The sequence below is a fragment of the Papio anubis genome, chromosome 18, assembly GCF_008728515.1.
Source record: "Papio anubis isolate 15944 chromosome 18, Panubis1.0, whole genome shotgun sequence".
NCBI classification, from domain to species: Eukaryota; Metazoa; Chordata; class Mammalia; order Primates; family Cercopithecidae; genus Papio; species Papio anubis.
The window spans coordinates 71,561,651-71,589,028 of NC_044993.1; the positions used below are offsets into that span (position 1 = coordinate 71,561,651).

Sequence of the window (27,378 nt, forward strand, 5' to 3'; positions counted from 1 at the left end):
CTGCGCATCGCATACAAGGCATAAATTCTTAAACCATCGTCCCCAGACTGTAGAACTTAGCATATGGAAAACATAAAAACACGAGGGATACTTTTAGCGACAGAAAGAAAATATAGAAACACCAGCGACACTTTTAGCAAAACATTTCACCCAACAAGTGGTTTGTTTCAGTCCTTCCCGTAAAATCCCTCCTACCTGTCAAGCTCACTTTCCCCTCGGTAATCCTGCACATTCGGCCTCCCAGGGGCTTCCCACAACGCTGAGCACAGCCACGGGCAGGAAAAGCACCCAAATGCCCCTTGGCCAGGCCGTGAAAGGAGAGTTTACCCGACCACTGTCATCGAGAATCTAGAAACGGGGGCCCAGGCGCATCAGGTGCTTTAAGCAAGAACTTGCACCTTCTGCTTCTCTCGCAGGCGGAGACGCCAGGGACCCCGTTCCAGGTGGAAGCCCAGGGCGGTTCCTCTACAGACAGAACCGAAAGGTAACCCTGCAGGCTCGACTCCAGGCTGCGCCGAGCCGAAAACAAACTTTCCAGGCACTTCCACCCCGCTGGGCCGGGTGACACCTCCCGGCCTCCCCCGCCCTCCGCGCGTCTGTCAGCGCCCCCGGCCAGGCCGGCGCCCGCCGCAACCCAGGCCCGGACTCCCGGCCGCAGTCGAGCAGCGCCCTCGGCCGGCGCCCGCCATCCCCCGCCCGGCCGCCCGGCTACAGGTGAGGCGGCACCCGGCCCTGGGGACCCCGGGCCGCCCCGCCTCGCCGGACCCAGGCGACCGCCGCACCCGGCGGGGTAACAAGCCGGCGCGCCCAGGCCGCCGCCGCGCGCTCACCAGCTGGCTGGTGGTCCCACAGGGCCCTGTGGCGCGGGCGCTCTCTGCAGCGCGCTGCGCGTCTCGGCGCCTCCTCAGCGTCCTCCTCCCCGAAGCGGAGCCCCAGCAATGGCCGCCTCACCGCGCCCGCCCCCGCCGCCTGCCGCCCGCCGCCTGCCGCCCCGGCGCTGCCCCCGCCCCCGCGCGACGCCGGCAGGACTTCCGTCGCGCCGTGCAGCCGCCGCCCGCGCCCATTGGCCGCGCCCAGCGTCGCTCCGCCTCGCCCTGAGTGGGCCCCGCCTCCGCCCCAGCTGCATTTCCGGGTTGAGGCCTAGCAGGCGGGAGAGGCCCGGCCCCGCCTGGGGAGGGGGACCTCGCACCAACCAATCCCAGGGCCTGCGGGGCGGGGCTGGGCGGGGCAGGGGGCGAGCTGTCATTCCGGGCTCCCAGACCGGGAAACTGAGGCTCAGAGGGGACCGGGCTCCGACCAAGGTCACGCCGGAGGTAGCGGCGGCGCTGTGCTCGAACCCGGAACTCGGATTCCGGAGCTGGCTCTGTGTAAACTCGGAGGTGCAACTTTGCTAGTTTCACAACTAACAAGCGTTCACGGAAGGAAATCTGGGCTATAAAGTCATATTCATGGCCGTGCGCCGTGGCTCACTTTGGGAGGCCGAGGCGGGCGGATCACTGAGGTCAGGAGTTCCAGGCCAGCCTGTCCAACATGGAGAAACCCCATCTCTACTAAAAATATAAAATTAGCCGGGCGCTTTGTAGTTGTTAATGTCGATGATAGTTAAAAGTGTTTGGGTTTGATTTTGGTGTTTTTTTGTTTTTTTTTTTTTTGAGATGGGAGTCTTGCTTTGCTGCCCAGGCTGGAGTGCAGTGGCTCCATCTGTGCTCTCTGCAACTTCCGCCTCCCGGGTTCAAGCGATTCTCCTGCCTCAGCCTCCCAAGTAGCTGGGAATACAGGCATGTGCCACCACGCACGGGCAAATGTTTGTATATTTTTGTAGATCCTGGGTTTCACCATGTTGACCCGGCTGGTCTCGAACTCTAGGGATCTGCCTGTCTCAGCCTCCCAAAATGCTGGGATTACAGGCGTGAGTCACCACGACCAGTCAACTTTATTTTTTTTTATACTGACACATGGCCATGTAGTTCTTGAGTAATGCACAGAGAAAAGGGAAGCAGTGAAGAATAAACAGCTTGAAGAACTAGCACACGGTGAACTCTAGAACACAGAGCCCAGGGTGGAGGAGCCTCAGCGGCAGGGGCCAGGGGTCAGGAGGACGCTGTTCCATGAAGAAAGCATCTGAGCAGGCACCAGGGGGCAGAGGAGAGGGGCAGCTGAAGGTGAAGAAAGGACAGTTCTCAGTTGTCCTGGGGGCCCCAATGGCAGCCAGAATGCTTGGCCGAGCCCAAGGCAAGGAGACCGGGAAGCACCTCTGCCTTCTGGAGACAGAGACAAATCTCCCCTTGAGTCAGGTCCAGCTGCCCATCCCAGGACACCACACAGACAGTGGATGTCTCACCTGGCCCAGCACGATTCTCCGGACCCGGGCTGGAGGAAGGAGACTGACCCCTCTCTTTATCTCACCCTTTCCTGCCCAGAACCTCTGTCCATGGCCAATGGATGACCTCAGGCCAAGAATGCAGTAAGTTGACCTGATGTTGTGAGGTCACAGTCCATCCAGGGAAGAGCCAGAAGATGACCAGGACCATCCCGGGAGGGGCTAGAAAGCTGCCTCATGTGTGTGGCCCTGTGCTGCATCTATGCATTCCTCACTTACCTCTACAACTCTCATGGCACAAGGGAGGAAATGGGGGTGCAGAGGCTAAGGAACACGCCCAAAGCCCTACAGCTGGTGTATTACTTATCTACTACTGTGTAATAAATTGCCCCAAAACTTAGATGTGTAAAACAACAAAGACATCTAACTCATGGTTCCTGTGGGTCTGGAATCCAGGAGAGGCTGGGCTGGGTGGTCTGCCTCAGGCTCTCCTGAAGTTGCCATGAAGATGCAGCCAGAGCTGAGTCATCAAAGGCTAGAGCAGGGCGGAAAGATGCACTTCCTAAAAGGTTCATTCCCACAATCCCACAGCTATGGGCTGGAGGCCTCAGTCCCTCACCACATGGGCATCTTCAAAGGGGTGTGTTTTTTCAAGCCCCGACAGCTGGCTTTCCCCAGAGCGAGTGGCCCAAGAGAAAGAGAACACACGCAAGATAGAAGCCGCCATGTCTTTAATCACCTAACCTCAGAAGTGACACACCATCACTTCCAACACATCTGCTGGTCACACACAACAACCCTGATAGAAAGAGATCGGGTGTGCTTTGGTAGGCTGAGGCAGGAGCACTGCTTGAGGCCAGGTGTTTGAGACCAGCCTGGGCAACAAAGTGAGACCCTGTCTCTAACAACAACAAAAACTTTAAATAAAATGTTTTACAAAGTGAAACAAGGTTACACAAGGGTATGAAGGTTACACAGGAGGCGTCATTACTGGGGGTCCCCTTCAAGCTAGTTGAGGACAGAGCCAGGATTCCAGTCTCAGGCAGAGACAGAAAGAAGCAAGAAGCACAGGCCCGGCCTGGATCCTGCAGGTGTGCACACCAGAAGGCTCTGAGTTTCAAAACCAGGGAAGGAAGGGCTCTCCCAGCAAGGATCCCAACCTGGTTGGCATCTAGACTGACGCTGCAGCGTCAGTAGCATCTGGAAAGGGGACTAAAGGGGAAAATGGGGGGCAGGGAGATCAGGTGAGAGAAAAGGGGGCTCTCAAAAGACAACAGCACTGGCCGGGTGCAGTGGCTCACACCCGTAATCCCAGCACTTTGGGAGAGTGAGGCAGGTGGATCACTTGAGGTCAGGAGTTGGAGACCAGCCTGGCAAACATGATGAAACCCCGTCTCGTTGGCCGGGCGCGGTGGCTCAAGCCTGTAATCCCAGCACTTTGGGAGGCCAAGACGGGCGGATCACGAGGTCAGGAGATCGAGACCATCCTGGCTAACACGGTGAAACCCCGTCTCTACTAAAAAATACAAAAAACTAGCCGGGCGAGGTGGCGGGCGCCTGTAGTCCCAGCTACTCGGGAGGCTGAGGCAGGAGAATGGCGTAAACCTGGAAGGCAGAGCTTGCAGTGAGCTGAGATCCAGCCACTGCACTCCAGCCTGGGCGACAGAGCGAGACTCCGTCTCAAAAAAAAAAGAAACCCCGTCTCTACTAAAACTACAAAAGTTAGCCAGGCATGGTGGTGGATGCCTGTAATTCCAGCTACTCAGGAGGCTAAGACAGAAGAATCTCTGTCTCTTTTTTTTTTCTTCTCAGGGGAAAGTACGAACGCAGTCCCCCACTACCACAAATTATGCAGTCAAGTTTCCCACATTTGGGGAAATCGCAGGGGTCAGCACATCCGGAGTGCAATGGATAAGCCTCATCCTGGGAAAACCACCTTCGTGATCATAGTATCTCCCCTGCCAGGTAAGTATAGAAGAATCTCTTGAGCTCGGGAGGCAGAGGTTGCAGTGAGCCGAGATCGCACCACTGCACTCCCGCCTGGGTGACAAAGGGAGACTCTGTCTCAAAAAAAAAAAAAAAAAAAGCAAAAGAAAAGAAAAAAAAGACAACATGGTCTCCTGTCTGCCTCTGGCCCACAAGGCCCTGGTCACATGTCTGAGGCTCCCAATATACATCTGCTGGGCTGCAGATACATGGATGGATGGAAGATACAAAGTCATTGAGTGGTTTCCAAGCCACCTGGTAAATATCCTCCCATATAAGGCATGCCAAGAGAGAATCAGACTTGACAGGGAGTCAGGAAACATAAAGTTGCATGAGATCTTAGGCAAGTAATTTCCCCTCCTCAAACCTCAATTTTCCCTGAGGTAAAATGGGCTGGCTCAACAACTGCTAAAAGTCCCAAAAGTGGAAAATATCCAATGTTGGTAGGAATGTAGAGAAAGGGGCGCCTTCATAAACCAATGATAGGAACATAGTATTTCCTTTAAACCTGAGCAGTGGGAATTCCTGTCCTAGGCCTTTCTCTCTAAAAGGCAGAATAATGGCCTCTCCAAAGATGTTCTCATCTTAATCTCCCAAACCGTGAATGTGTTATTATATGGAGAGATGAATTAATCAGCTGACCTTACAACTGGATAATTATGGCCGGGCATGGTGGCTCAAGCCTGTAATCCCAGCACTTTGGGAGGCAGAAGCAGGAGGATGATTTGAGCCCAGGGATTCAAGACCAGCCTGGGCAACATAGTGAGATCCCATCTCCGTAAAAAACTAACGAAAACTGGGTGCAGACCAGGTGCAGTGGCTCACGCCTGTAATCCCAGCCCTTCGGGAGGCCAAGGAGGGTGGATCATTTGAGGCCAGGAGTTTGAGACCAGCCTGGCCAACATGGTGAAATCCCGTTTATACTAAAAGTACAAAGGCCGGGCGCGGTGGCTCAAGCCTGTAATCCCAGCACTTTGGGAGGCCGAGACGGGCGGATCACGAGGTCAGGAGATCGAAACCATCCTGGCTGACACGGTGAAACCCCGTCTCTACTAAAATACAAAAAACTAGCCGGGCGAGGTGGCGGGCGCCTGTAGTCCCAGCTACTCGGGAGGCTGAGGCAGGAGAATGGCGTAAACCCGGGAGGCGGAGCTTGCAGTGAGCTGAGATCCGGCCACTGCACTCCAGCCTGGGCGGCAGAGCGAGACTCCGTCTCAAAAAAAAAAAAAAGTACAAAAATTAGCCAGGTACAGTGACAAAAATTGAGCCCAGGGGTTCAAGATCAGCCTGGGTACACAGTGAGATCCCATCTCTTTAAAAAACAAAGAAAAACTGCCGCAGACCAGGCGCAGTGGCTCATACCTGTAATCCCAGCACTTTGGGAGGCCGAGGCAGGTGGATCACTTGAGGCCAGGAATTCGAGACTAGCCTGGCCAACATGGTGAAACCCCGTTTACACGAAAAATACAAAAATTAGCCAGGAACAGTAGCCAGTTACTATGGAGGTTGAGGCAGGAGGATCGCTTGAACCTGGGAGGTGGAGGTTGCAGTGAGCTGAGATGGCACCACTGCACTCCCGCCTGGACGACAGAGTGAGACTCTGCCTCAAAAAACAAACAAAAACAAACAAGCAAAAACAACAACAACAAAAACTGGGCGTGGTGGCTCACACCAGTAATCCCAGCACTTTGGGAGGCCGAGGCAGGCGCATCACCTGAGGTCGGGAGTTCGAGACCAGCCTGGCTAACATGGTGAAACACCGTCTCTACTTAAAAAAATACAAAAAATTATCCGGGCGTGTTGATGCATGCCTGTAATTCCAGCTACTCGGGAGGCTGAGGCAGGAGAATCACTTGAACCAGGAGGCGGAGGTTGCAGTGAGCCAGGATCATGCCAGGCTGGACAACACAGTGAGACTCCCTGTTTTTTTTTTTTTTTTTTTTTTAAAAAGGCTGGGCACCGTGGCTCACGCCTGTAATCCCAGCACTTTCGGAGGCCTAGGCGGGCGGATCAATTGAGGTCAGGAATTCAAGACCAGCCTAGCCAACATGGTGAAACCCCATCTCTACTAAAAATACAAAAAAGTTAGGCGTGGTAGCCTGCGCCTATAATCCCAGCTACTCAGGAGGCTAAGACGGGACAATCGCTTGAACCGGGGAGGCAGAAGCTGCAGTGAGCAGAGATCGCACCACTGCACTCCAGCCTGCGCAAAACAGCCAGGCTCCGTCTCAAAAAAACAAACAAACAAAAAACCGAACTGCAAATAGCAAAAGTGTAATCCCATTGAGAAAAAACGTAGGTGACACAAATGTGGTAAAAGGCACAGGGCCAGGCTAGAAGAGAGTACCCGGACGCTCCGGAGCTGTCCAAGACTCCAGGGGCGGAAAAACTGGGCTGAGGAAGTGCCCTTCCTCCACGCTTCTGGTGCCAATGTCCCCTGCTGTGCCCACCCTGGGTTCCTGGCCTGAGCTCAAAACCAACTCCAAGCTAGGGAAGCTCCGAGCCGGGGTGCTTCTAGAGTGCCCAGACCACTCCTCCCCTTCATTTCCCAAGACAGTGAGGGCGCGGCGAGAGGCGAGGTGCGGGACGATAGTCAAGCTGGGTCATAGTGGAATCCACCTGTGCGTGATAGGTAACAGAAGGGAGAGGTGAGGCGCGGTGGGGTCCGCAGGGATGTGGGGGAAGCGACAGGGACGACTGGGACGAAACGAGACTAGGTCCGCAGGGGTATAAAGTGAGCAGCGCAGAGGGTTGGGGCGAGGAGGGGTCTACAGGGTTGTGGGGGTCGCGGTGGGGAGCGCTGGGGCGTGGAGGAGTCCGCAGTGGTGCAGTGGCTCGGCCGGGAGCATTGGGGCGACGCGGCGCTCCGCGGGGGTGGCGGGGAGCGTTGTGGGGAGACGGGATCCGCAGGGGTGTGAGGGCGCGGCAGGGAGCATAGAGGGGTGTTCAAGGTTGTGGGGGTTGTGGCGAGGAGGGTTGGCGCAAGGCGAGCCCGCAGAGGTGTGGGGGGCGTGGCGGGGAGCGCTGGGGCGAGACGGGGTCCGCGGGGGTTTGGGTGACGCGGTGGGAAGGGTTGGGGCGAGAAGGGACCCGCAGAGGTGTGAGGGGCGTGGATAGGCGGCGTTGGTCCCCCAGCTCCCCGCGCTCGCGGGGGACCGCGCAGCCTCGAGCTCTGTGACCAGGGCCCCGCGGGTTAACTGGAGAGGACGACGCGCGCCCCTATTGCTCAGCCGCGGCGCGTGCCTATCCTGCGGCGATCCCAATTGGCCCGACAGAGGTCCGCCCCCAGAATCCCTTCCCACAGTAGGCGTGGCCCCGCGTACCGCATGGCTTCCAGAGTGGCGCGTCAGCGCGCTCTCAGAGACTGGGCTGCGGGGCGGGGCCGGATCGGTCGAGATCGTCCCTGCTGATGACCGTCTCCCGTGCCCACGCCCCAAACGCTGTCTCTGGCCTGGGTGTGCTCGGAGCCCACGAGGTGCGGAGGCTTGGACGGCGAAAGGAACCTCGCTGAGATCTGGGTCTTGAACCCGCGAGCTCGGCCCAGCATCCCACCAGCAGCGTGCGCCCACAGGTGACTCCTGGCGGGGCGCGGTCTGCGCGATCGCAGGCGTCGGGTCTCATCTCCCGTTCACACACGGGACCAAATAGGCCACCCCCACCAGGTGGCTGAGACGATGCACCTCCAACTCCATCCCTCCCCATATGCCCAACCCCCCAACCCATGAGTCAAGCAGGTACCTGGGCTTCCCCCTTCAGCGGACGCCCATACCGCAGGCAGGCCTGCCCCTCACGCCGCAGTCAGGTCGCCCTGCATCCTTCTTTGTAAAACCCATAGCTGTAGAGGGAGCGGAATGGTGGGGCAGGGCTGGAAGTCCAGCGGGAGTGAGTAGTGGGGAATGATGGTGGCCAAGGTCACACAAGGCAGTGAATTCACTTCATATCACAGAACGGCTCATGTAAGATAGTTACTTTTGTTATGTATTTTACCACAATTTTTAAAAAGGAAACCAAAACCCACCAAGAGTGCTTCCACCACACCTCAACTAAAATCCTCCTGCAGCAGCTCCCCAGCCCAGGTCACTCTCACCCTGACCCCGGGCCCCTCTCCCACCACCCAGGGCTAGCCCTGTGGACCAACCATCTCGGCCAGTCCCTCCCCGAGCCTCCACCCAGGGAGGTGGGCGCTGGTCAGTGAATGGGGCAGGGCAGGCCCAAAGGCTGGCCCAGGGCTCACCAGCTCTGGGACTGGGTGCCCCGTCTGAGGTGGGGATGACCAACAGGCCAGCTCTGGGTTTTAGCTGAGGACGGGCACATCAAGCACTGACAGCCAGCAAGCTGGGCACAGAAGCTGTTCAGCCTCGAACACATCGGCTGAGAACCTCACCTGCCTCTCCCTGCCTGTGAGCCCTGGCAGACAGCTCCTCTCCCAGGTCCAGCACAGGCAGGCGCTGGGCAGCCACTTCGTGAGGGGTGCGTGAGTGTCAGGGAAGAGGTGGGTCTCCCTGCACCGCACCTCTCAGGAGGTCAGGATCCACATCCGTCGCCTGCTTTCCTGGGCTTCCCCTGGGGCTTATGGGCGGAGATCAACCCCTTGTGCCTTGCCCCAGGCCCGCCCTCACTCAGGCAAGGTCCTGCCTGGCAGGTGGTTCTTCCCTGGCTGTTCCCTTCCAACAGGCGGGGCCCCGATCATCCTATTGCTTTGGACCTGGAGACATTTCCTTAACTGGGCTTTGCAGCAGAGGGAAGAGAACAGTGGCAGAGCCAGGCACATACCTCCTGTACCCAGGACGGCACCCGTAAGCAAGGGGGAAGGGGGTCACCCACCCCAGAACCCAAATGGAGAGAAAGTCAAGACAACCACCCCTGACCTAGGGCTGCACCAGCCCCTGATGTCTGACCCCACTGTGGCTATCCTCAGAGCCAGGAGGGCTCCAGAAGCCCACCCGCCTCAAAGCTGTTCAGGGAGCCTCACGGCCTGTTTGCAACATGGGTGTGTGCCAAGGCCAAGGGGACACAGAAGATGGCAGGATGACACTAATGGGGTGAGCAGGGCACACTGGTGCCTCCCACACTGCTCTCCAGCACCAGGCAGGGTCACCACAGCTGACAAGCACCAGGCCTGGGGATGGGTGAGGAGACAGGGTTGTTGAGAAGGGGAAATGGAAAGCTAGTCATCTATGGCACTCAGGGCTGGGCGGGCCAGGGAAAAGAGGGCGGAGTCCTGGGCCCAGCCTCCCTCCTGGAGGTCAGAGTAGAGCACCTGGCACTCTGCCCTGGCCCAAAACTAGGCTGTGGGCTCCACGCTGCACACCCAACTCAGGTGCAGACAGCAAACCCCTGACTGTTCACACTCATTGTGCCCTGCCCCCTTCCTGCCCACTCTCTGCCCCTAGCCCACGGTGACTTCACCCCCACGGTGCCAGCCACTGACTGCCTGCCCCTCCCTCCCACAGTGACATTTTCCTGGAATCTGCAGGTCTCAGGTCTACCTGATGCAGACAGTCCCTGACCCCCACTGGGGCCCAAGGCCCAGGCTGAACTACAGCCCAGCCATCCCACCCCAGGCCACGAATGCCTTCCCCAAGAGGGCAACCAAGGATGGTGCCACGTGCAAGCACAAGCAAAACCCGGAGCCAAGGTGGGTCCTGCTGGGTGCACATTTATCCCAGCCACCGCCTCCAGGACGGCAGCAAAGGCCCTGGGCGTCATTCCAGCAGGGCTTCCGACTCACTCCCTGGAGACCAGCTCCCCAACCACTCAGCCCTGATGGCATCCAGCTGCGGCTGGGCGTCCTCTCAGCCGAAGTCCTTGTCACTGCCTGGCTGCCTCCGCCTGCCACACAAGCTCACCCGAGATGTAGGTGGCCTGGACGTGAAGGGAGTCATCGAGCACCACGAAGTCTGGGACAGAGCCGGGCAGTGAGTAGGGGCAGGAGTGGGGCTGCCCACCTACTCCCCAACAACCCGACGCTGGTGGGAAAACCAAGGCACAGGGATACGACCGGTGCAGGACACCGTGACCCATCACAGATGGATAGAGGTGCTGGACAATGCTCCCTGCAACCCCTTGCCTGGCCTTGTCTGCAACACTAGAAAGCTTGGCCTGATGGCAACACGGGGCTACAACTGAGGCTGGCAGCCGGCAGCCCACCTGAGAGGAGGGAGCTAGGGAGGACCCACCCTTCCTGACCCTGTCCAGGCCACCTCAGGACAACAGAGACTACAGGCAAGGCCAGTAACCCTGCGATGCGCCCTCACCTGCGTCAGCACCAAAGTCCAGGGTCCCCTTACTCTTCTCCAGCCCCAGCAACTGGGCGGGGTGCAGGGATGCAGCCTCCAGGGCCGACTCCACGCTGCAGCCTGCTTGGGGGACACACCTGGGTGACGGTCCCCAAGCCCATGTGGCTTTGTCAACAGCCCTCCACCACCCCAGCACTCTGTCTCAGGAACTCTGCAGCAGGCTAACAAGGATCCCGCTGGTCTGCCTGTCACCCTGGGCCCGAGTCACCAAATACACACTGGCCAGGAGCTCCTGTGGGCAGGGCCTGGGCTACACTCCGGGCACCCAGTCCAGCCCTTGGAGACCCGCCAGTCACAGACCACCTAAACCCGCACCCGTGCTGCTCACTGACCTGTGGCCTGCAGGAAGTGCCGGACACAGACGTCCATTGGGGCTATGCTGCCGCTCAGCGTCTTGGTGCCTTGAGAGCAGAGAGGGCAGGCTCTGGGGGGTCGTGGGCCACCTGGCATGCGGGCTGGGACCTGGGACCCAGTGGGTCAGGGCGCTCACCTGCCACATAGGCCGTCAGACCGTCCACTTCCACTTCCTGCTGTCCCAGCGTGTGCCGGCCGTTGCCCAGGCCCAAGGCAGGGATGGCATCAGTGACCAGCACCAGCCCTAGGGGAGAAGAGGCTCAGAACCTGCTGGCCCACTCATCCTGCCTGCCCCGCCCACCTGACGGAGCTTACCCTGGGGGTGGGCGCGGTGGGCGATCCGCAGGGCAGCGGGGTTGGTGTGCGTGCCATCCGCAATCATTCCGTAGAAGATGCAGCGGCCCGCGGGCAGCCGGTCACTGGTCAGGAGCCCCACGATGCCTGGGTCGCGGTGGTGGAACTGGGCAGGGTCGGGGGAAGGGATGGCTGAGCGACAGCAGGGGCTGCTGGGACCCCAGCCCCGCCCCCAGGGCCCCACAGCACTCACAGGCAGCATGGCGTTGAAGAGGTGGGTGATGAAGGTGGCTCCGCTCCACACAGCATCCTCTGCCGCCCGCAGGTCAGCCACTGAGTGCCCTGCGGGACCTGGATTCAGACTGTGCACCTGGCCCAGGTCCCCCAGGCAGGCCCGCCCTGAGCCAGCCCCTCACCTAGGGACACGCAGATGCCACGGGTCGTCAGCTCGCGGATCACCTCGTGGCTATGGCCCAGCTCCGGGGCCAGCGTCACGATGCGGACATTGTCCAGGGGCCCGTAGGTGGCCAACAAGTCCTGGAAGGCATTGGCCTCGAAGGAGCGGAGGTGGGCCTCGGGGTGCGCGCCCCGCTTCTCCCGGCTGATGAAGGGGCCCTCCAGGTGCAGCCCTGGGAGAAGGGAGCAAGTGGCTCCAGCAGGTCCCTGTCCCACCCAGCCCTTATCACCTGCCCTCCCCACCAGCTGGGCATCTGGAGGGGTTGGGGCTGCCAAGAGGTCCCACAGGAGCCTCCCAGGGTGGGGGCGGGGAGGGGGTCAGCCACTCACCGAGGACCCCTGCCCCATGGGGACCACCACTCTTCACAGGGATCTGAGGAACAACCTGGGGGGAACCAGCTGTTAAAGCCCTGTCCCCCACGGCCCATTCCCAGAGGCCACAGCCTAGCCAAGGCCAGAGATCTCAGGTCAGAGTTCAGAGCCCAGCACCCAGCCCAGCCCCAGCCACCTGTCCCCTCACAGGGGTCAGGGAAAGCACAGCTGGCAGAACTGAAGGACCCATGGTAGGAGCAGGAAGAAACGACAGGCGTGTAGGATGCCAGCAGTCCCTGGGCCATGTGGGCAGGCTTGTGGGCACTGAGGGTGGCCCCGGGCACAGCAGCCCAGGGAGCACAGCTGGGAGGCAGGAGGCGGGAGCAGCAGGGACCCTGGGGCAGAGCTCAGTGTGGGCATGGCCAGGGCTCAGCACTCTGTGTGGCCAACACCGTGGCCGGAGCTGGACACCATCAGGAAGACCGAGAGTACCAGGGAAAGAGGGGACACAGGTTCACACCATACATCTCAGAGGCTGACAGGCAGGCAGGCAGTCCAGCACACACTCCCTCTCTCCAACACAGGCACGGGCCCGGGGGGCTTCCCAGAGAGAAGAGCTTCAGGTGAAGATGGTAGCTGGACTGTACCCTCCCCTGAACTCCCCACCCCGCACAACAGTAAGACTTTTTTTTCTTTTGGGACTGGAATTTCGCTCTTGTCGCCCAGGCTGGAGTGCAATGGCATGATCTCGGCTCACTGCAAACTTCTGCCTCCCGAAGTCTGCTGTATTCCTCCTGCCTCAGCCTCCCAAGTAGCTGGGATTACAGGTGTGCACCACCATGCTTATTAATTTATTTTATTTTATTTATTTTTTGAGACGGAGTCTTTGTTTGTCGCCCCAGGCTGAGTGCAGTGGCCGATCTCAGTTTCCACTGCAAGCTCCGCTTCCTGCCTACGCTTATCTTCCTGCCTCTAGCCTCCCGAGTAGCTGGACTCACAGGTGCCCGCCACCACCCGGCTAGTTTTTTGTATTTTTTTGGTAGAGACGGGGTTTCACCGTGTTAGCCAGGCTGGTCTCGATCTCCTGACCTCGTGATCCGCCCGTCTCGGCCTCCCAAAGTGCTGGGATTACAGGCGTGAGCCACTGCGCCCGGCCTAATTTTATATTTTTAGTAGAGACGGGGTTTCACCGTGTTGGCCAGGCCAGTCTCAAACTCCTGACCGAGCACCCACCTTGGACTCCCAAAGTGATGGGATTACAGGCATGAGCCACTGCACCCGGCCAACAGTAAGACTTTTAAGAGCCTTAAACCCGAGGGTGGGGGGGGGGGGGCAGAGGTTGGGAGGAAGACAGCCAGACTTCGGGGGCTTGGCAAGAGGACACTGGGCAGGTCTTGGGGGGTGCACGCAGTGGGGGAAATGACCCCCACAGGCTCAGGATGGTGCCTTGAGAAGTGGGGTGATGTGGGGACGAACAGAAGAGTACCTGCCGTGAGTGTGCTGGCCGGGCCCCCGGGGAAGTAGAGCAGATAGATGGGCAAGGGTCGGTGTGGGCACAGCGAGAACTCGGGAAATGTGTGTTCTTGAGGCGCTTGGCAGGGTGCCAGCCAGGCCCAGCCCCTCTGAGCATTTCAACACTCTTCTCAGGGAACCCAGCCAGTTCAAGAGAAAGGACCCAGGGACCCCAACCTACGAGTGCCTCCACAAAGCCCCTCCCGCAGGCTGGGTGCCCCCAGCCAGCCTGCTGACACCTGTTCTGAAAGAAAGCACACCACCAAGTTCAGCAGGCCCTGGGCAAGCCTCGAAAAGGAGCCTGAACACAAGAGGACAGGGCCAGGCGGGGAAGCAGAGACCACGAGGAGAGATGGACAGGGAAAAGGGCCATCAAGGACACTCTCCAGTCAATAAGAGGTCTTCTGTTCCTGAAACAAGAATAGGATAGTAGAAAAAGGAACATTGGGCTGGGCACAGTGGCTCATACCTGTAATCCCAGCACTTTGGGAGGCCAAGGTGAACGGATCACCTGAGGTCAGGAGTTTGAGACCAGCCTTGCCAACATGGAGAAACCCCGTCTCTACTAAAAATACAAAAATTGGCCTGGCGCAGTAGCTCACGCCTATAATCCCAGCACTTTGGAAGGCTGAAGTGGGCAGATCACTACGTCAGGAGATCGAGGCCATCCTGGCTAATATGGTGAAACCTCATCTCTACTAAAAATACAAAAAATTAGCCAGGTGTGGTGACGGGTGCCTGTAGTCCCAGCTACTCGGGAGGCTGAGGCAGGAGAATGGCTTGAACCCAGGAGGCAGAGGTTGCAGTGAGCCGAGATCACACCACTGCACACCAGCCTGGGCAACAGAGTGAGACTCCATCTCAAAAAAATAAAAATAAAAATAAAAAAATAAATTAACCAGCCATAGTGGCACATGCCTGAAGTCCCAGCTACTCAGGAGGCTGAGGTAGGAGAATTGCTTGAACCCAGGAGGCAGAGGTTGCAATAAGCCAAGACCGTGCCATTGCACTCTGGCCCGGGCAACAAGAGCAAAACTCCATCTCCGGGGGAAAAAAAAAAAAAAGGAACATTTGGCTGGCCACAGTGGCTCACACCTGTAATCCCAGTACCACTTTGGGAGGCCAAGGTGGTTGGATCACGTGAGGTCAGGAGCTTGAGACAAGCCTTGCCAACATGCAGAAATCCCATTTCTACTAAAAATACAAAAATTAGCCGGGCGTGGTGGCAGGCGCTTGTAATCCCAGCTATTCGGGAGGCTGAGGCAGGAGAATCACTTAAACTCAGGAGGCGGAGGTTGCAGTGAGCAGAGATCGCCCCACTGCACTCCAGCCTGGGTGACAGAGGGAGACTCCATCTTGAAAAATAAATAAATGGCCAGAGAGGGGAGTGAAACAATCAGCAGAAAGCCTAGAATTGAGTTAGAGCTAAGAAACGAAACAAAGATCACTCACGGCAAAGCAAGCAGAGATGGTAGCTGAGATGATGTCACTGGGCCACACATCCCTTCACACCACGCTGATGACTGACCTACGCGGCTATTCTCATCACAATTATGGGGAACTACTGGGAAGGATGAGGGGCAAGAAAGGGGCTGAGGGGACTCACGGAGCCACAAGCACGCTGATGTTCAGCTCTCCTGGTGGAAGACAGTGGATTCTGCCCTGAGCTGAAAGACTGAGGAGCAGCCAGCAGTTTTTAGAGCTATGGGGACAAATTCCAAGAGTCCACTGTGTTGAAAGTGATTGTCCCTAGGGTGGAAGCTGGCTGGGGCAAAGGGCCACTGTTTTTCCTCACAACCCCTGTGGATACACAGGCTCACTAAAGATTAAAACAGGAAAAAACAACAACAAAAGGCAATGGCTGAGTTTTTCTAGAATAGAGTTTTAAAAGGGAGCAAGAGAGTGCTACATAGAGAGAACACAGTCAAAGATCAACCGAGGGGAGTGGAGTGAGGCACACTCCAGGCAGATAAGCAGCTGGAAAGATCAAAGTGTAGAGAGCGTGCAAGGCCAGAGGCAGGGGCCTGGCTGCCCCCTGGAGGTGCCTCACCTTGGCTCAGCAGGTAACAGACTTGAAGCAGAGAAAAAAGTGATCTGACCTGTCTCCAGGTACCATAGCAAAGGGCAAGCGGAAACCACCCGGAAGAGAAGGCGGTCTCAATGGACCAGAACAGGACAACAAAAGACCGAGGAAACTTCTGGCAAGGTGACCATCCAATTCCACCCAGGGTGAATGGCTCCTGGAGGAGGTGGCATGCATGGCGGAGAGCAGACACAGGTGAAGGGGCCTCCAGTTTCTAAGACGATTCAGGAAGGAGGCCTCCCAATTCCCACTCTTAATAGTTGGCTCTCTGCTTTCATCCTGTGTGCGCGCCAAGGGTAAGACACCTGCACGCTTTGGGAGACCGAGGCGGGTGGATCACAAGGTCAGGAGTTTAAGACCCACCTGGCCAAGATGGTGAAACCCCATCTCTACTAAAAATACAAAAAATTAGCCAGGCGCAGTGGCAGGTGCCTGTAATCCCAGCTACTCGGGAGACTGAGGCAGGAGAACCGCTTGAACTCAGAGGGCGGAGGTTGCAGTGAGCCAAGATCACGCCACTGCACTCCAGCCTGGGCGACAAAAGTTAGACTCCGTCTCAAAAAAAAAAAAAAAAAAAAAAAAAAGACACCTGCACTGCAGTGAGTGCTGGGAAAGAAAACTAAGTCCTACTTGTCAGAGACTCTTCCTCAAGAAGAAGAGCCATAGTTCCTCCCACGTCTGTGCTGGCCAGAGATGCGCGGGCATTCGGGGGCACAGTGGGGACAGGCAGGCAAGGTTTAGCAGAGGAGGCCTGGGGAGCAAGCCAAGGTCTTCTAGGCCAAGAGTTTGGGGACAGGAGTGGGGAATGTGCCTGAAGACAGAGAAGAGGCTGGACAGGTAGGAAAGGAATGCTGCAGGTGGGGGCAGGGCAGAGGTGATGTGCTGAATCCTGAATCTTGGACAGGTCGCTCTAGCAGGCCCCAAAGCCCCAGAGAACAGCTGTGAGAACCAGGTGCCAGTTTTTGACATTTGACTCTGTGTGGGGAGGGCTGTGGGAAATTTCCAAAAAGACATCCACGGTTGATACTAAGTGGTTAACACTCAGCATCTCACGCACAATGCTGAGCACCCATGATATGCATGCTGCCATCATCCGCACTTTACGTTTGAGGAAATGGAGGCTCAGAAAGGCAGTAGGCTGTCCTGAGTCTTTCAGCTGATACATGACATCAGGAGGCCAACGCCAAATCCAGAAAGCCTGCGCCCAGAACCCACACACCACCCCCATTGTTCCCAGCTCTGGCTCTGCCCACACACCAAGAAAGGGACCCCTCAGGCATAACCCAAGCGGTGATCCTGCGATGAATTCTATGCTGGAGGGGAAAATTGACTGGGGCTCTGGACAGAACTAGAACACAGACGGCTCAATTAAAGTACTGTTAACAGTGTTCATTTCCTAGACTCACTAACTCTTGTGGCTATGTAAGAAAATATTCATTATCCTAAGAAATAGTTAAGTACTGGCTGGGTGCGGTGGCTCACACCTGTAATCCTAGCACTTTGGGAGGCTGAAATGGGCAGATCATGAGGTCAGGATTTCAAGACCAGCCTGGCCAGCATGGTGAAACCCCATCTCTACTGAAAATACAAAAATTAGCCAGGCATGGTGGTGTGTGCCTGTAGTCCCTGCTACTTGGGAGGCTGAGGCAGGAGAATCGCTGGGAGGTGATTTGCAGGGACCTGAGATCGCGCCACTGCACTCCAGTCTGGTCAACAGAGCGAGACTGTCTCAAAAACAAAAACAAAAAAACAAACAAAAAACAGTTAAGTACTAAGAAATAAACAGGCATGATGGGCCAGGAACAGTGGCTCTCACCTATAATCCAGCACTGTGGGAGGCCAAGGCAGGAGATCTCCTGAGTCTAGGAGTTTGAGACCAGCCTGGTTAACATAATGAGATCCCTGTCTCTACAAAAAAACTTTTTTTTTTTTTTTTTTTTTTAGATGGGGTTTCACCGTGTTCGCCAGGATGGTCTCGCTCTCCTGACCTTGTGATCCGCCCAACTCGACCTCCCAAAGTGCTGGGATTACAGGCGTGAGCCACCATGCCCGGCCCAAAAAACTTTTTAAATTAGTCAGGTGTAGTGGCACAAGCCCTTAGTGCCAACTATTCTGGGGGACTAAGACAGAAGGATGTCTTGAGCCCAGGAGCTCAGAACCAGCTTGGGCAACACAGTGAGACTCTATCTCTACAAAAAACGTTAAAATTGGCTGGGCATGGTGGCACACACCTATAGTCATACCTACTCAAGAGGCTGAAGCAAGAGCATCTCTTGAGCAGAGGAGGTTGAGGCTGCAAAGGGCTACGACCACGCCACTTTACTCCAGCCTGGGCCACAGACAGAGACCCCGTCTCTTAAAAATAACAAAAACTAAACAAACAAAAAAGCAACAGGCATGTTGGATACAACCTACTCCCAAATAGTTCAGTATAAAACAATACAGGTACAGCCTTGAATAGTAACACATAGCAAAGAGTTAACCCTGGAGAACCTAAGTAAAAATTAAAATAAAGAAAGACCAAAAACCACCAAATTTTTTCCGGACAGGAAGGAAAGTGGAAGCGTGGGGCAAGCAGTACAGGGGAGTGGCTTCTGGAAGGCGTGTTCCACTGAGTCACACATCAGACAGGTTAGGGAGGAAGAGCCTGACCAGGGACTATCGATGTGCCAATCACAGTCCCCCGCGACCTTGGTTAAGGGGGTGGTTTCTGAAGCCTGGAGGCAACCAGAGTGCAGTGCAGAGGGTGGGGCCGGCCTATGGCTCAGAGGGTGCTGAGCCAGCAGTGTGGAGACAGCTGCGGAGGGCAGAGGGTCTAGGGAGGCCAGGCAGAGCGACAACTGATAAAGCAGCACAGAGGCGGGACCCTGGCCCAAGTCGGGTCAGCAAGGGGGGCCAGACTCAGGACTATGGAGCACGTGCTGCGGGTGGGGCGTGAGTTTGAAAATGAGGGCGCTGGCTGCTCCCGGAGCCCCCTTCGCCTCAGCCAAGGAGCCTCACCTCACCTTGTGATAAACCTCCGGTGGGGAAGTGACCAGGGTGGGGCAGAAGGAGGTGACGCCGTGCGACAGGATCCTCCGGGCCACCAGGGCAACCCCCGAACCTACGTCCTCCGTGGCTTGGGAGAAGTCAACACCAAATCCACCTGCAGCCACAGAAAAGGAGGTGTCGCATGGAGCTCAGACCTCCTCCCCTGCGTCCCCCTGCCGGCCCCGAGCCGCACCGTTAATCTGCACGTCGATGAAACCGGGCGCCAAGATGCGGCCCCCGCAGTCGCGCCGCTCATCGGCCACGCGCCGCTCCTCAAAGAACAGCTTCTCCGGGTCCAGGATGCGGCCTCCGCGCACCCACAGATCCTCCCTGCGGACGGAGCGGGAGGGTGCTCGCATCGCGGGCCTGACCTCGGTCCCGTCCCCGCACCCTGCACCCCGCCCGGTCCCCGTCCCCGCACCCTGCACCCCGCCCGGTCCCCGTCCCCGCACCCTTCACCCCGCCCAGTCCCCGGCCCCACAGACCCCAGCCCGCGCCCACCTGAGCAGCTTCCCTCCGCGCAGAATCCGGCAGTTAGTGAACTGGAGCACCCGAGCTTCCACCGCGCCCTGCCCGCCGCGCATCGTGAGCCCTGTCGGGAGCGAGCGGCGCCGGAGCCCCGCCGCGGCCAAATCCCGCGCCCGGTGACTAACCCCGGTTCAGAGCGCGGCCGCGCCCACGTGACCCTCAGCTGACTGAAGCGGCGCGCCACGTGACCGCCGCCCCCACGTGATTGGTCCGTCCCACGTGACCGGCGGCGCCCGGCGCCGGCCCGCCTACCCCCGCCCACGCGCCCAACAAGCTGAGCAGACACAGGCCCGTCACATCCAAAAACTTTATTGGACACAGCTCCGCGCAGGGCCACAGCCCGGCGGTGAGGGCGGCTCCATCCAGGAAGTCTCAGCAACAGGAACCCACAAGGCGACACTCTAGCTAAGGTTATAGATAGCTGGGAGACGAGGGCCGCTCCGCAGACGCGGGAACAGGCCAGATCTTTATAAATAAACATCCAGTAAAGAGAAATGACAACTCTAAATCATCCGCATACACAGAGCACTCTAGGGGGTGGGGCGCTGGGGGCCTGGAGGGGCGATGAGTGGGCCCAGATGTCCACGGCATGGGGCGGGCGGGGGCAAGGCCAGGAAAACAGACGATGGGCACTAGGACACTGCGCATGTACAAGACCAACTACTAGGGGCGGCGGCCCGGTGCGTATGTGTCAGGCTGTTCGTTCTGGAATGAGGAGGGGTGGTCTTTACATAATATTCTGTGGCTGGTGGGCTCGGAGAGGGTCTACTTTGTGGAGAGGATGAGGGCGACGATGAGACCGTAGAGGCCAAGCACCTCGGCAAAGATGAGAATCAGGATCATGCCCACGAATAGTCGGGGCTGCTGGGCAGTGCCCCGCACGCCAGCGTCCCCCACGATGCCGATGGCAAAGCCGGCTGCCAGGCCGCTCAGGCCCACGCTCAGGCCGGCGCCCAGCTGGAGGAAGCTCCTGGAGGCAAGAAGAGAGGACTGACATCAGCAGCCTGCTGACCAGGGGGAGACAGAGGGAGACAGAGGTCCGGGTCACCACCCACGGGGAAACCGCTCCCCTCCCTGCGGCCCTGCAGTCCTCCAGCCCTATGGGGCCTGACCCCAGCGCTCACCTGTAGAGGCTGATGTCATCATTCAGGGAGTTGGCGATGAGGACTGCCACCACCAGGCCGTAGATGGCGATGATGCCAGCCATGACCACTGGGATGATGGACTTCATGATCAGCTCTGGCCGCATGACAGACATGGCCGCAATGCCGGTGCCGCTCTTGGCTGTGCCATAGGCAGCGCCCAGGGCTGTGGGAGGAAGGTGGGGTGAGCCCACAGCAGTACGCAGGCCAGCTGGGGCTAGTACCCCAAGGTGTAGCTTTGGCACAGCTGTAAGGGCCACCCCAAGTTATCACATGCAGAGGGGGAGCTCAAGCAGGCACCCAGCCCAGGGCAAGAGGACCCAGGAGGAACAGCCACAGGCAGGCAAAAGGAATCCAGGATGGCCACTCCTTCCTTCCTCTACATGAGGCCCCCACCCTCAGAGTCCAGTTCTTCCTCCAGCAGCAGCCCTTGTGGCAGCGTTGCCCATCTGGGGCTCCTGGCTCTGCGGTGAAACCACCTGTCACGCCAGGGGCCTCAGTGCAGCCTCAGCAGCCCACATGTGGGGTCAGGATCAGTTGACCCTTAGGGCTACTGCCCAGGACAACACGCTGAAAAGTTACCAAAGGTCTTGGGGATGGCAAAGCCATTGCTGCAGGGTGTGACCTGAGGGTCAGAAGTAGCTGACCTGGCCACTCTTGTCACCCAGGCCAGAGCTCCCTTGACTCACTGCCCAGCCCAAGCTCCCCAACGCTCCCAGCCCCAAATATTCCCCCAGGAGGGTCAAACGTTCTGCCAGAAAGGGCAGCTCTGAGCACCCTCAGTCACACAGCAGGCCTGGACCCTCGACAGATTGGAGAATCTTCTCTAAATAACCAGACAGGAGACAGGGTGAGCCAAGAAGAGGATGGGGGCAGAGACGACTACAGGAATCATCACCAGTCCAACCACGAGGCCTCGACTGACCTCGCAGAGGGGTCTCCCCTGCACGCGGGGGGCTCTCAGCACACAAGAGCCTGGCCAAAGGGCCCGAGCCTCCCACTGCAACAGTGCTGGTGGGTCGGGCTCCAGGGTGGCGCCTGTCTCCTCCAGAGCTGTCCCTCCTTCCTCTCCCAAAAGAATGTTGCCTTTCTTTTCAGTTCCCCTCTCCTGGGCCCTATTCTCAAAGTGGAGAATTCTGTGGACACAGCAGAGTCACGGGGGCTCATTTGTCTTTCTGACTTCTACCAGCTGCCCTCCAGGGCCACCACAGGGGCCTACTGAGCTGCTTGAGTGGACTGCACTGGCAACTCCCTGCCCCCTCTCTGCCCATGACACTCATGCCATGGTCTTTTAGGAGAGATCAATAACCAGCCTGACTTGACCAGGCGCAGTGGTTCACGCCTGTAATCCCAGCACTTTAGGAGGCCAAGGTGAGCAGATCACCTGAGGTCAGGAGTTCAAGATTTGCCTGGGTAACATGGTGAAACCCCGTCTCTACTAAAAATACAAAAATTAGCCAGAGGGGTAGAGCACACCTGTCATCCCAGTTACTCGGGAGGCTGAGGCAGGAGAATCGCTTGAATCTGGGAGTGGAGGTTGCAGTGAGCCGAGATCACACCACTGCCCTCCAGCCCGGGCGCAGACTCCGTCTCAAACAAGAGTGAATCTCTGACACACACACACACACACACACACACCCCAAACAAAAAAAACTAACAACAGCCTGACCTGCAGAAGACTACATAGAACAGAAGTGGAAGGGACCAGGACTACCCCCACCATTTTTCTTCATATTTTATTGATATATTTGGGCCACAAAAGTTGCCTATCCTGTGCTCCAGCACTGAGCAGAAGTGAGGACACAGGCACGGTGACCTCCAGGCACAGAGAAATGCTCCAGAAGAGCGGAAAATGGGATGCTGGGGAAGGGCTTCATAGACAAGTGTCCCAAGTTGGCGGGGAGAGAGGAGTCACAGGAAAACAAGGCAGTAATACAGGGTCTCTGGACAGCACCGGCGGAGACACCAAGACGATGGTGCTGGGTATCCAGGGAGTGACTGGCGGGAGGGAGGAGGCTGGGACCTGGGCCAGGGAGCCACACTGCCTCCTCCACGCCACCTTGGAAGTGCCCAGACATGCCACGCCAACACCCAGTGCACCTGAAGACTGGGGCCCAGGGCCTGTCCCAACGCCTGACCTCAACTCCTGGTTACAGTGCATTTTTTCCCTGGCGAGCATACAGACCAATTACAGTGCATTTTAGGGGCTCCCGCTGCAGGCCCAGGACCACATCCGACTGCATCATGTATGCACAAGAGACTAGAGCACGGCAGACATGTGGGCAGGAGACTGAATACAGGCAACTCAGCAAGCCAGGTAGTGGACCCTGTGAGGCCAGTGTCCACCAGAGGCAGGAAGCGAGCCAGACCCTTCCCTACAGAGGGCAGCAGGAAGAGTCATGTGGCTGGCAGTGGGAGGAGGCACCAAGAGGAGCACAGGGAAGAAAGAGATAGCCACCAAAAGCACTGTGCCGTGAGCACCCTGGACTCCAGTCCGGAGGCCAAGTCTGACCAGACTGCAGAAGGCAGACCTGTGAGAAGCACCAGGCTCAGCGTCCACAGAAAGAGTGGGGGGCTAGAAAACAGTTCCAGAAACACAAGCACAAAATAAAGGAAGCCTACCAGCAGAGAGTAAGTCATAGGAAATAGAGAAAAGGAGCAAATGACAATTTCTTGGGGGACACAATGAAGAAAATCAACAGGACATTTGTCATGATGGAAAAAAAAGAGAAGCTGGGATGGGGGCCTGCAAGAGGCCTGTGGACCTCATTCGATTTAAGACCAATCCGTCAGCGCCAGGCAGGCCAAGGGCCACGAGCTGGGGACAGAGTTGGAGGCTGGCGTGGTGGCAACAGCAGATGCCACTGGAAGGCAGGGGGCTTGTTTAAGTCAGCACAGCAGGTGAAGCCAGGTCCTGGAGAAAAGCATGTTTAGAAGGCAGAAATGAAGTCAGAAGTTGGACCAGTCATGGTGGCTCATGCCTATAATCCCAGCACTTTGGGAGGCAGAGGCGGTGGATCATTTGAGGCAACAAGGAGTTTGAGACCAGCCTGAGCCACATGGTGAGACCCTGTCTCTAAAAAAAATTAGCTGGGCATGGTGGTCTGTGCCTGTAGTCCCAGTTATTCAGGAGGCTGAGGCAGGAGGATTGCTTGAGCCTGGGAAGTTGAGGCTGTAGTGAGCCGAGATCACACCACTGCACTGCAGCCTGGGAAACAGAGAAAGACCCTGTCTTGAGAAGGGGGAGAAAAAAAAAAAAAAACCATGTGATTGAATTGGCCAAGTGAAGTCAGATGTCAGCTCCTGGAAAGCCACAGTAAGCCACGTTTATCCTGAAGAGCCAGGGATAATCAGGCTGTCCCAAGGCCTGTGTAGGTCTTGATGGAGAGGGAGGCAAGGAGGTGGGTTCAGAAAAAGGGCTCGGTGGACAAACTCAGGGCTTCAAGAGCAAGCAGCAACAGCTAGAATTTAAGTTCCACATGGGCGGGGATCCCATATTGTTCACTGCTATCCTCCAAGTACCTGGCACATAGTAAGCACTCAATTAAGATTGGTTGGATGAATGAATGACAGCCACAAGCAGTATCCCACAGGTGGCCAGGCAAAATGGACTCTCTGGAGGCATTCTGGGGGCAAAGAACAGAGGAGGCTCTGGGGAAAGGCTCAGAAGCCTGTTGCGAAAAGCCTTGAGTGTGTGGAAAGAGTAGGCGGTGCCTAGAAGGAAGTATAAGTCTAGACCACTTCTTCCACCACAAATGACCTCTTACTTGCACATGATGGGAAGGGCAGCGTTCACTCGCGAATGGCAGACAGGCCCAGGCAGAGGGAGGCCCCCAAGAAGCAGAGAGCCCCAAGCCCCCACCCCGCAGGTGTTTACAGTCAGCACAGACTGTTTGGAGTTCAAACCCTCCACATACCTGCACTAGGAGCCTCCCCAGGCCACCAGGCAGGGTGGGGCAGGGCAGGGTCATCAAAGCTAAAACCAGACCTAACCACGGAGGCGGAGACCAGACCAGGCCAGGCCAGTCCACGGGGGCTGAGACTGGGTCAGAACTTAACTCGTGGGACCCACATTCCTGGGCCTAGCCCTAGACCAAGTGCCATTCTCCCAAGGAGACCAACTGTCACTAAATTGGACGCCTAGGACCTGTCAACGCCCAATTTCAAAAGCAGGGTGCCATCAAGAACCCTAGAAGGCCCCTTCTCCAAGCCCAGGGAAGCCCCTCCCAACTTCAGGCCCCACGGAAGGAAAAGAAGGTCATTCATTCATCCCTCCATTCATTAGGACCAGAACTGGAAGCCTCAGTCCAGAAGGCAACCACTCGATCCTGTAAACTCAGACATCCATGCCACCCTCTCACCCACCTCAGGGCATAGACCCTCTGCAAGCTACACAGCCCCGCCAGCGCCGACACTGTCTCCCAGCTCCCTCCACTTCCACACACTCCCACCCCTGGGTCTCCGCGGGCTCTCCGAACCAAGCCCTCAGCCCAGCTTTCCCAAACAGCCCACACAGCGACACGGGTATTGGGCAACCATAACCAGCTCCAACCGGAAGCACCTGCCTGTGCGTGAGACCCACCTGACCCCGGGGGCCGGCCGCCACAAGGGCGAGGGCTGTGGACCTCCCATGGGGGACATGGGCTCCCCACCGGCCGGAAAGCTCCAGGCACCCTTCTCCGGGGCGCTCCTGGGCCCGACCCGCGCCGCCGCCCGCGCACTGGGGCCTTCGAGGTGTGATGTCACCTGCCCGCAGAATCGGCCCGTGCGCCGCCCCCCTCGCGCTCCCACCCTAGCCTCCCTCTCGCCGCTCCCGGGGCTAAGATGGCAGCGGCGCCGCCGCCCCACCCCCGCACCCTCACGACCCGGCTGGCAGGGCCGCCAGCCTGGACCCCCGGCTGCTCCTCGCAGCCCTCGGGGCGCCGACCCCCGCCCGCTGCCACGCGAGGCCCGGGCGCCCCCGACCGCTCCGCATTACGTCAGAGTGACGTCACACACCGAACCCCGGAGAGCTGCGGGCATGAGCAACGCGCGCGCCCCCGCCCCAGGGTCCCTCCCGCCGCGGCGCTCACCGCTGAAGACCATGGCGGCCGAGGCGCCCATGACGGCGAAAAACGAAGCATACTCAGGGCCGCTCTTGGACTCGGACATATCTGCAGGTGGGGAGAGGGCGAGCTCTGCGGGCCGAGGCGGTGGCGAAGGCGGGGGCGAGGACGGGCCGGGAGCTAAAGCCAGCAGGCGGGCGGCGGCGAAGGCAATCCGGCCCGTCAGCCGCTGCGCTCTAAATACCAGCACCGCAGAACAAAATGGCGGCCGCGGCCGCGTCACATGACCTGGGCCCCGCCCCTGCGGGCGGTACCACTTCGTACCGTGGGGGAGACGCGGCCGGGACGCCCGGGCGGCCCGTTGACCTCCGCCGGGCTGTGCCTCCAGCCCAGCGACCCGGTCCCGGCGCCCGGCCACGCCCCGCCTCGGCCTCCGCGGGTGTTGCCGGGCGCCGCCGGCCTTTGGATCCCCGCAGCGTTGGACCGGTCTCGCATCGGGGCGGGGCGGTTTGTGCTCATTAGCATATGGGGCGGGGCCTCTCTGTGCCCCGCCTCCTCTGCGGCTGCACGACGTCTGCAGGTGTTCGGTTCCCAGCGACGCTTTTCTTTGCAGCCCTGGCGTGAAGCCGCAGGCCGTGGTGTCGCGGCCTTGCCCCCAAGGCGGTGCCTGACTCCTCCGGGCGCTGGTCTTCCAGGATCTCCCTACCAATCCTGGGCGAGCTAAGGGTCCCAGCAGATGTGCGGGGTGCGGGCCTCCTCTGCCGCAGCGTCGGGAAAAATCCCCAGCCCACACCTGTGAAGTCCCAGCCCGTGGCTGCAGCCCTTCTGTGTCCCCAGGTCACCTCCATCCACCCTGTCCCCAGTCTCCTCCAGACCCAGACCCACTGCCTCTGACCCAGCGGTTGGTGACTTCACCTCTCGCTTCGGAGAAAAAGGACCCCCTCCCCGGACCTGTCTCTGCCCTTGCATCAGGGACCCAAACATTAGTGGGGTGTGTCTCTGCCCCTCAAGATGTAGGCATGACTGGTGGAAGCCCTGTCGGAACTGCGACCTCTTGAGGCCCCCCGGGTTCTGCACATTCTGGCGTCTCGGTCCTCCCACCTGTCCTTGCAGCCACCCACGCACGCAAAGCCTACACCTTCAGGGCCATCTTTCTGGAGCAGTTGGAGCGGTTCCCGCAGCAGTGAAAGCAGCCCAGCTAGGGCTGGTGCCGCCCTACTGATCCTGTGTGGCAGTCCCTGGCACCCCCTCTGCCTGATCTCCACTCCCCCTTTCAGGGGCCCTGGGCAGCTGCCACCAGGCCTGGGTGTCCTTTGAGCTCTAAGGCCTCATCCTGGGTTAGAGCTCTCCCTGAGTAGCCTGGATGTCAGCTCATCACCTTCTCCATGTAGGCAATGGGGTCATGGCCCCTGACCTGGCCCTCCTGCTGGACTCAGCCCCACCTTCCCCAGCAGGAGCCTCCCTTGAGCCCCTTCCCCAGGCTAACCTGGACCTGGACTCTTGGAACTTGCAGCCCGTGAAAGTCCCCAAGTCTGTCCTGGTTCAAAGGAGAGGAGGCCACAGATATGGCCAGAGGCCCTTTTTGCTCCTCCTCTTTCTTGCCTGACCCTTGTTTCTGAGAAGAGGAATCTTCACTCTGTCTCCACCTCCTCACCTGCCCTTCCCTCCCCGGCTCCTTGCCCTTGCCAAGGTCACCGGTGACCGCCATTTCTCTAAGCAGAAGGACATGTCAGGCTTTTCAAGTGGACCTCTGTGCTGCGTGGCCTGCCACCCTCTCCACCCAGGGCTGCCCCTGGCTCTGCCCTTCCCTTGCTTGATCCCATCCTTGCCCTGGCTTTGTCCCCCATCTTATGCCATCCTGTCCCTCACCTGCACCATTCCAGCCCTGACCACCCTCTGAGTGAGAGCAACACCAGTGCCTGCCCCCATGACTCCAAGCCCTCCAGGAAAGCCCAGGCCAGGAAGGCTGCTGCCTGGGGCCGAATTCAGACCAAGGAAAGGTGGTGCAGAGCAGCCC

At 58.4% G+C, this 27,378-nt stretch overlaps 3 protein-coding genes, 1 long non-coding RNA gene and 1 other non-coding gene across 8 annotated transcripts; 1 reads left to right on the forward strand and 4 right to left on the reverse strand.

The window, feature by feature from the left end:
• Nucleotides 1-1,914: 1,914 nt before the first annotated feature.
• On the reverse strand, nt 1,915-2,425 carry LOC103880262. The gene is made up of 2 exons (XR_641184.3): nt 2,342-2,425; nt 1,915-2,156 (listed from the first exon to the last, which is right to left on the reverse strand). It is a non-coding gene; the product is annotated as an uncharacterized LOC103880262 (long non-coding RNA).
• A 1,704-nt stretch (nt 2,426-4,129) lies between these two features.
• LOC116271397 lies at nt 4,130-4,293 on the reverse strand. Its single transcript, XR_004179955.1, has one exon. It is a non-coding gene; the product is annotated as a U1 spliceosomal RNA (small nuclear RNA).
• A 3,715-nt stretch (nt 4,294-8,008) lies between these two features.
• Nucleotides 8,009-9,352, forward strand: CEMP1 (cementum protein 1). Its single transcript, XM_017953417.2, is given in 5 exon segments — nt 8,009-8,128; nt 8,605-8,716; nt 8,719-8,818; nt 8,820-9,281; nt 9,283-9,352. Coding segments are annotated over 5 exon segments (864 nt in total).
• AMDHD2 (amidohydrolase domain containing 2) lies at nt 8,259-19,347 on the reverse strand. Of its 4 annotated transcripts, none has more exons than XM_021931672.2 (11): nt 19,148-19,347; nt 18,840-18,976; nt 18,622-18,761; nt 12,040-12,094; nt 11,670-11,882; nt 11,507-11,595; nt 11,275-11,419; nt 11,096-11,203; nt 10,938-11,006; nt 10,564-10,665; nt 8,259-10,206 (listed from the first exon to the last, which is right to left on the reverse strand). In XM_021931672.2, exons 1-11 carry the CDS (start codon nt 19,228-19,230, stop codon nt 10,118-10,120), a joined length of 1,230 nt encoding a protein of 409 aa, XP_021787364.1. In that variant the 5' UTR covers nt 19,231-19,347; the 3' UTR covers nt 8,259-10,117. The 4 variants fall into 4 exon arrangements, with proteins under 4 accessions (XP_021787364.1, XP_021787363.1, XP_021787365.1 ...); XM_021931671.2 differs by having other exon boundaries at nt 10,564-10,682; XM_021931673.2 differs by lacking the exon at nt 10,938-11,006.
• Nucleotides 19,348-19,467: 120 nt separating this feature from the next.
• ATP6V0C (ATPase H+ transporting V0 subunit c) lies at nt 19,468-25,854 on the reverse strand. The gene is made up of 3 exons (XM_003916392.3): nt 25,389-25,854; nt 20,299-20,482; nt 19,468-20,144 (listed from the first exon to the last, which is right to left on the reverse strand). Exons 1-3 carry the CDS (start codon nt 25,465-25,467, stop codon nt 19,940-19,942), a joined length of 468 nt encoding a protein of 155 aa, XP_003916441.1. The 5' UTR covers nt 25,468-25,854; the 3' UTR covers nt 19,468-19,939.
• Between the last annotated feature and the right edge of the window lie 1,524 nt (nt 25,855-27,378).

What these genes read in the sequence shown, in the direction of transcription:
- AMDHD2 (XM_021931671.2), bottom strand. Translation starts at nt 19,230, where the DNA reads ATGCGCGGCGGGCAGGGCGCGGTGGAAGCTCGGGTGCTCCAGTTCACT. An exon ending in TGGCATCTGCGTGTCCCTAG is followed by an intron (nt 11,596 to 11,669) that starts GTGAGGGGCTGG and finishes CAGGTCCCGCAG; the next exon opens with GGCACTCAGTGGCTGACCTG. An exon ending in CCACCGCGCCCACCCCCAGG is followed by an intron (nt 11,204 to 11,274) that starts GTAAGCTCCGTC and finishes CTTCTCCCCTAG; the next exon opens with GGCTGGTGCTGGTCACTGAT.
- ATP6V0C (XM_003916392.3), bottom strand. Translation starts at nt 25,467, where the DNA reads ATGTCCGAGTCCAAGAGCGGCCCTGAGTATGCTTCGTTTTTCGCCGTC. An exon ending in GGCCGCCATGGTCTTCAGCG is followed by an intron (nt 20,483 to 25,388) that starts GTGAGCGCCGCG and finishes TTCCTCCCACAG; the next exon opens with CCCTGGGCGCTGCCTATGGC. An exon ending in GATGACATCAGCCTCTACAG is followed by an intron (nt 20,145 to 20,298) that starts GTGAGCGCTGGG and finishes TCTTGCCTCCAG; the next exon opens with GAGCTTCCTCCAGCTGGGCG.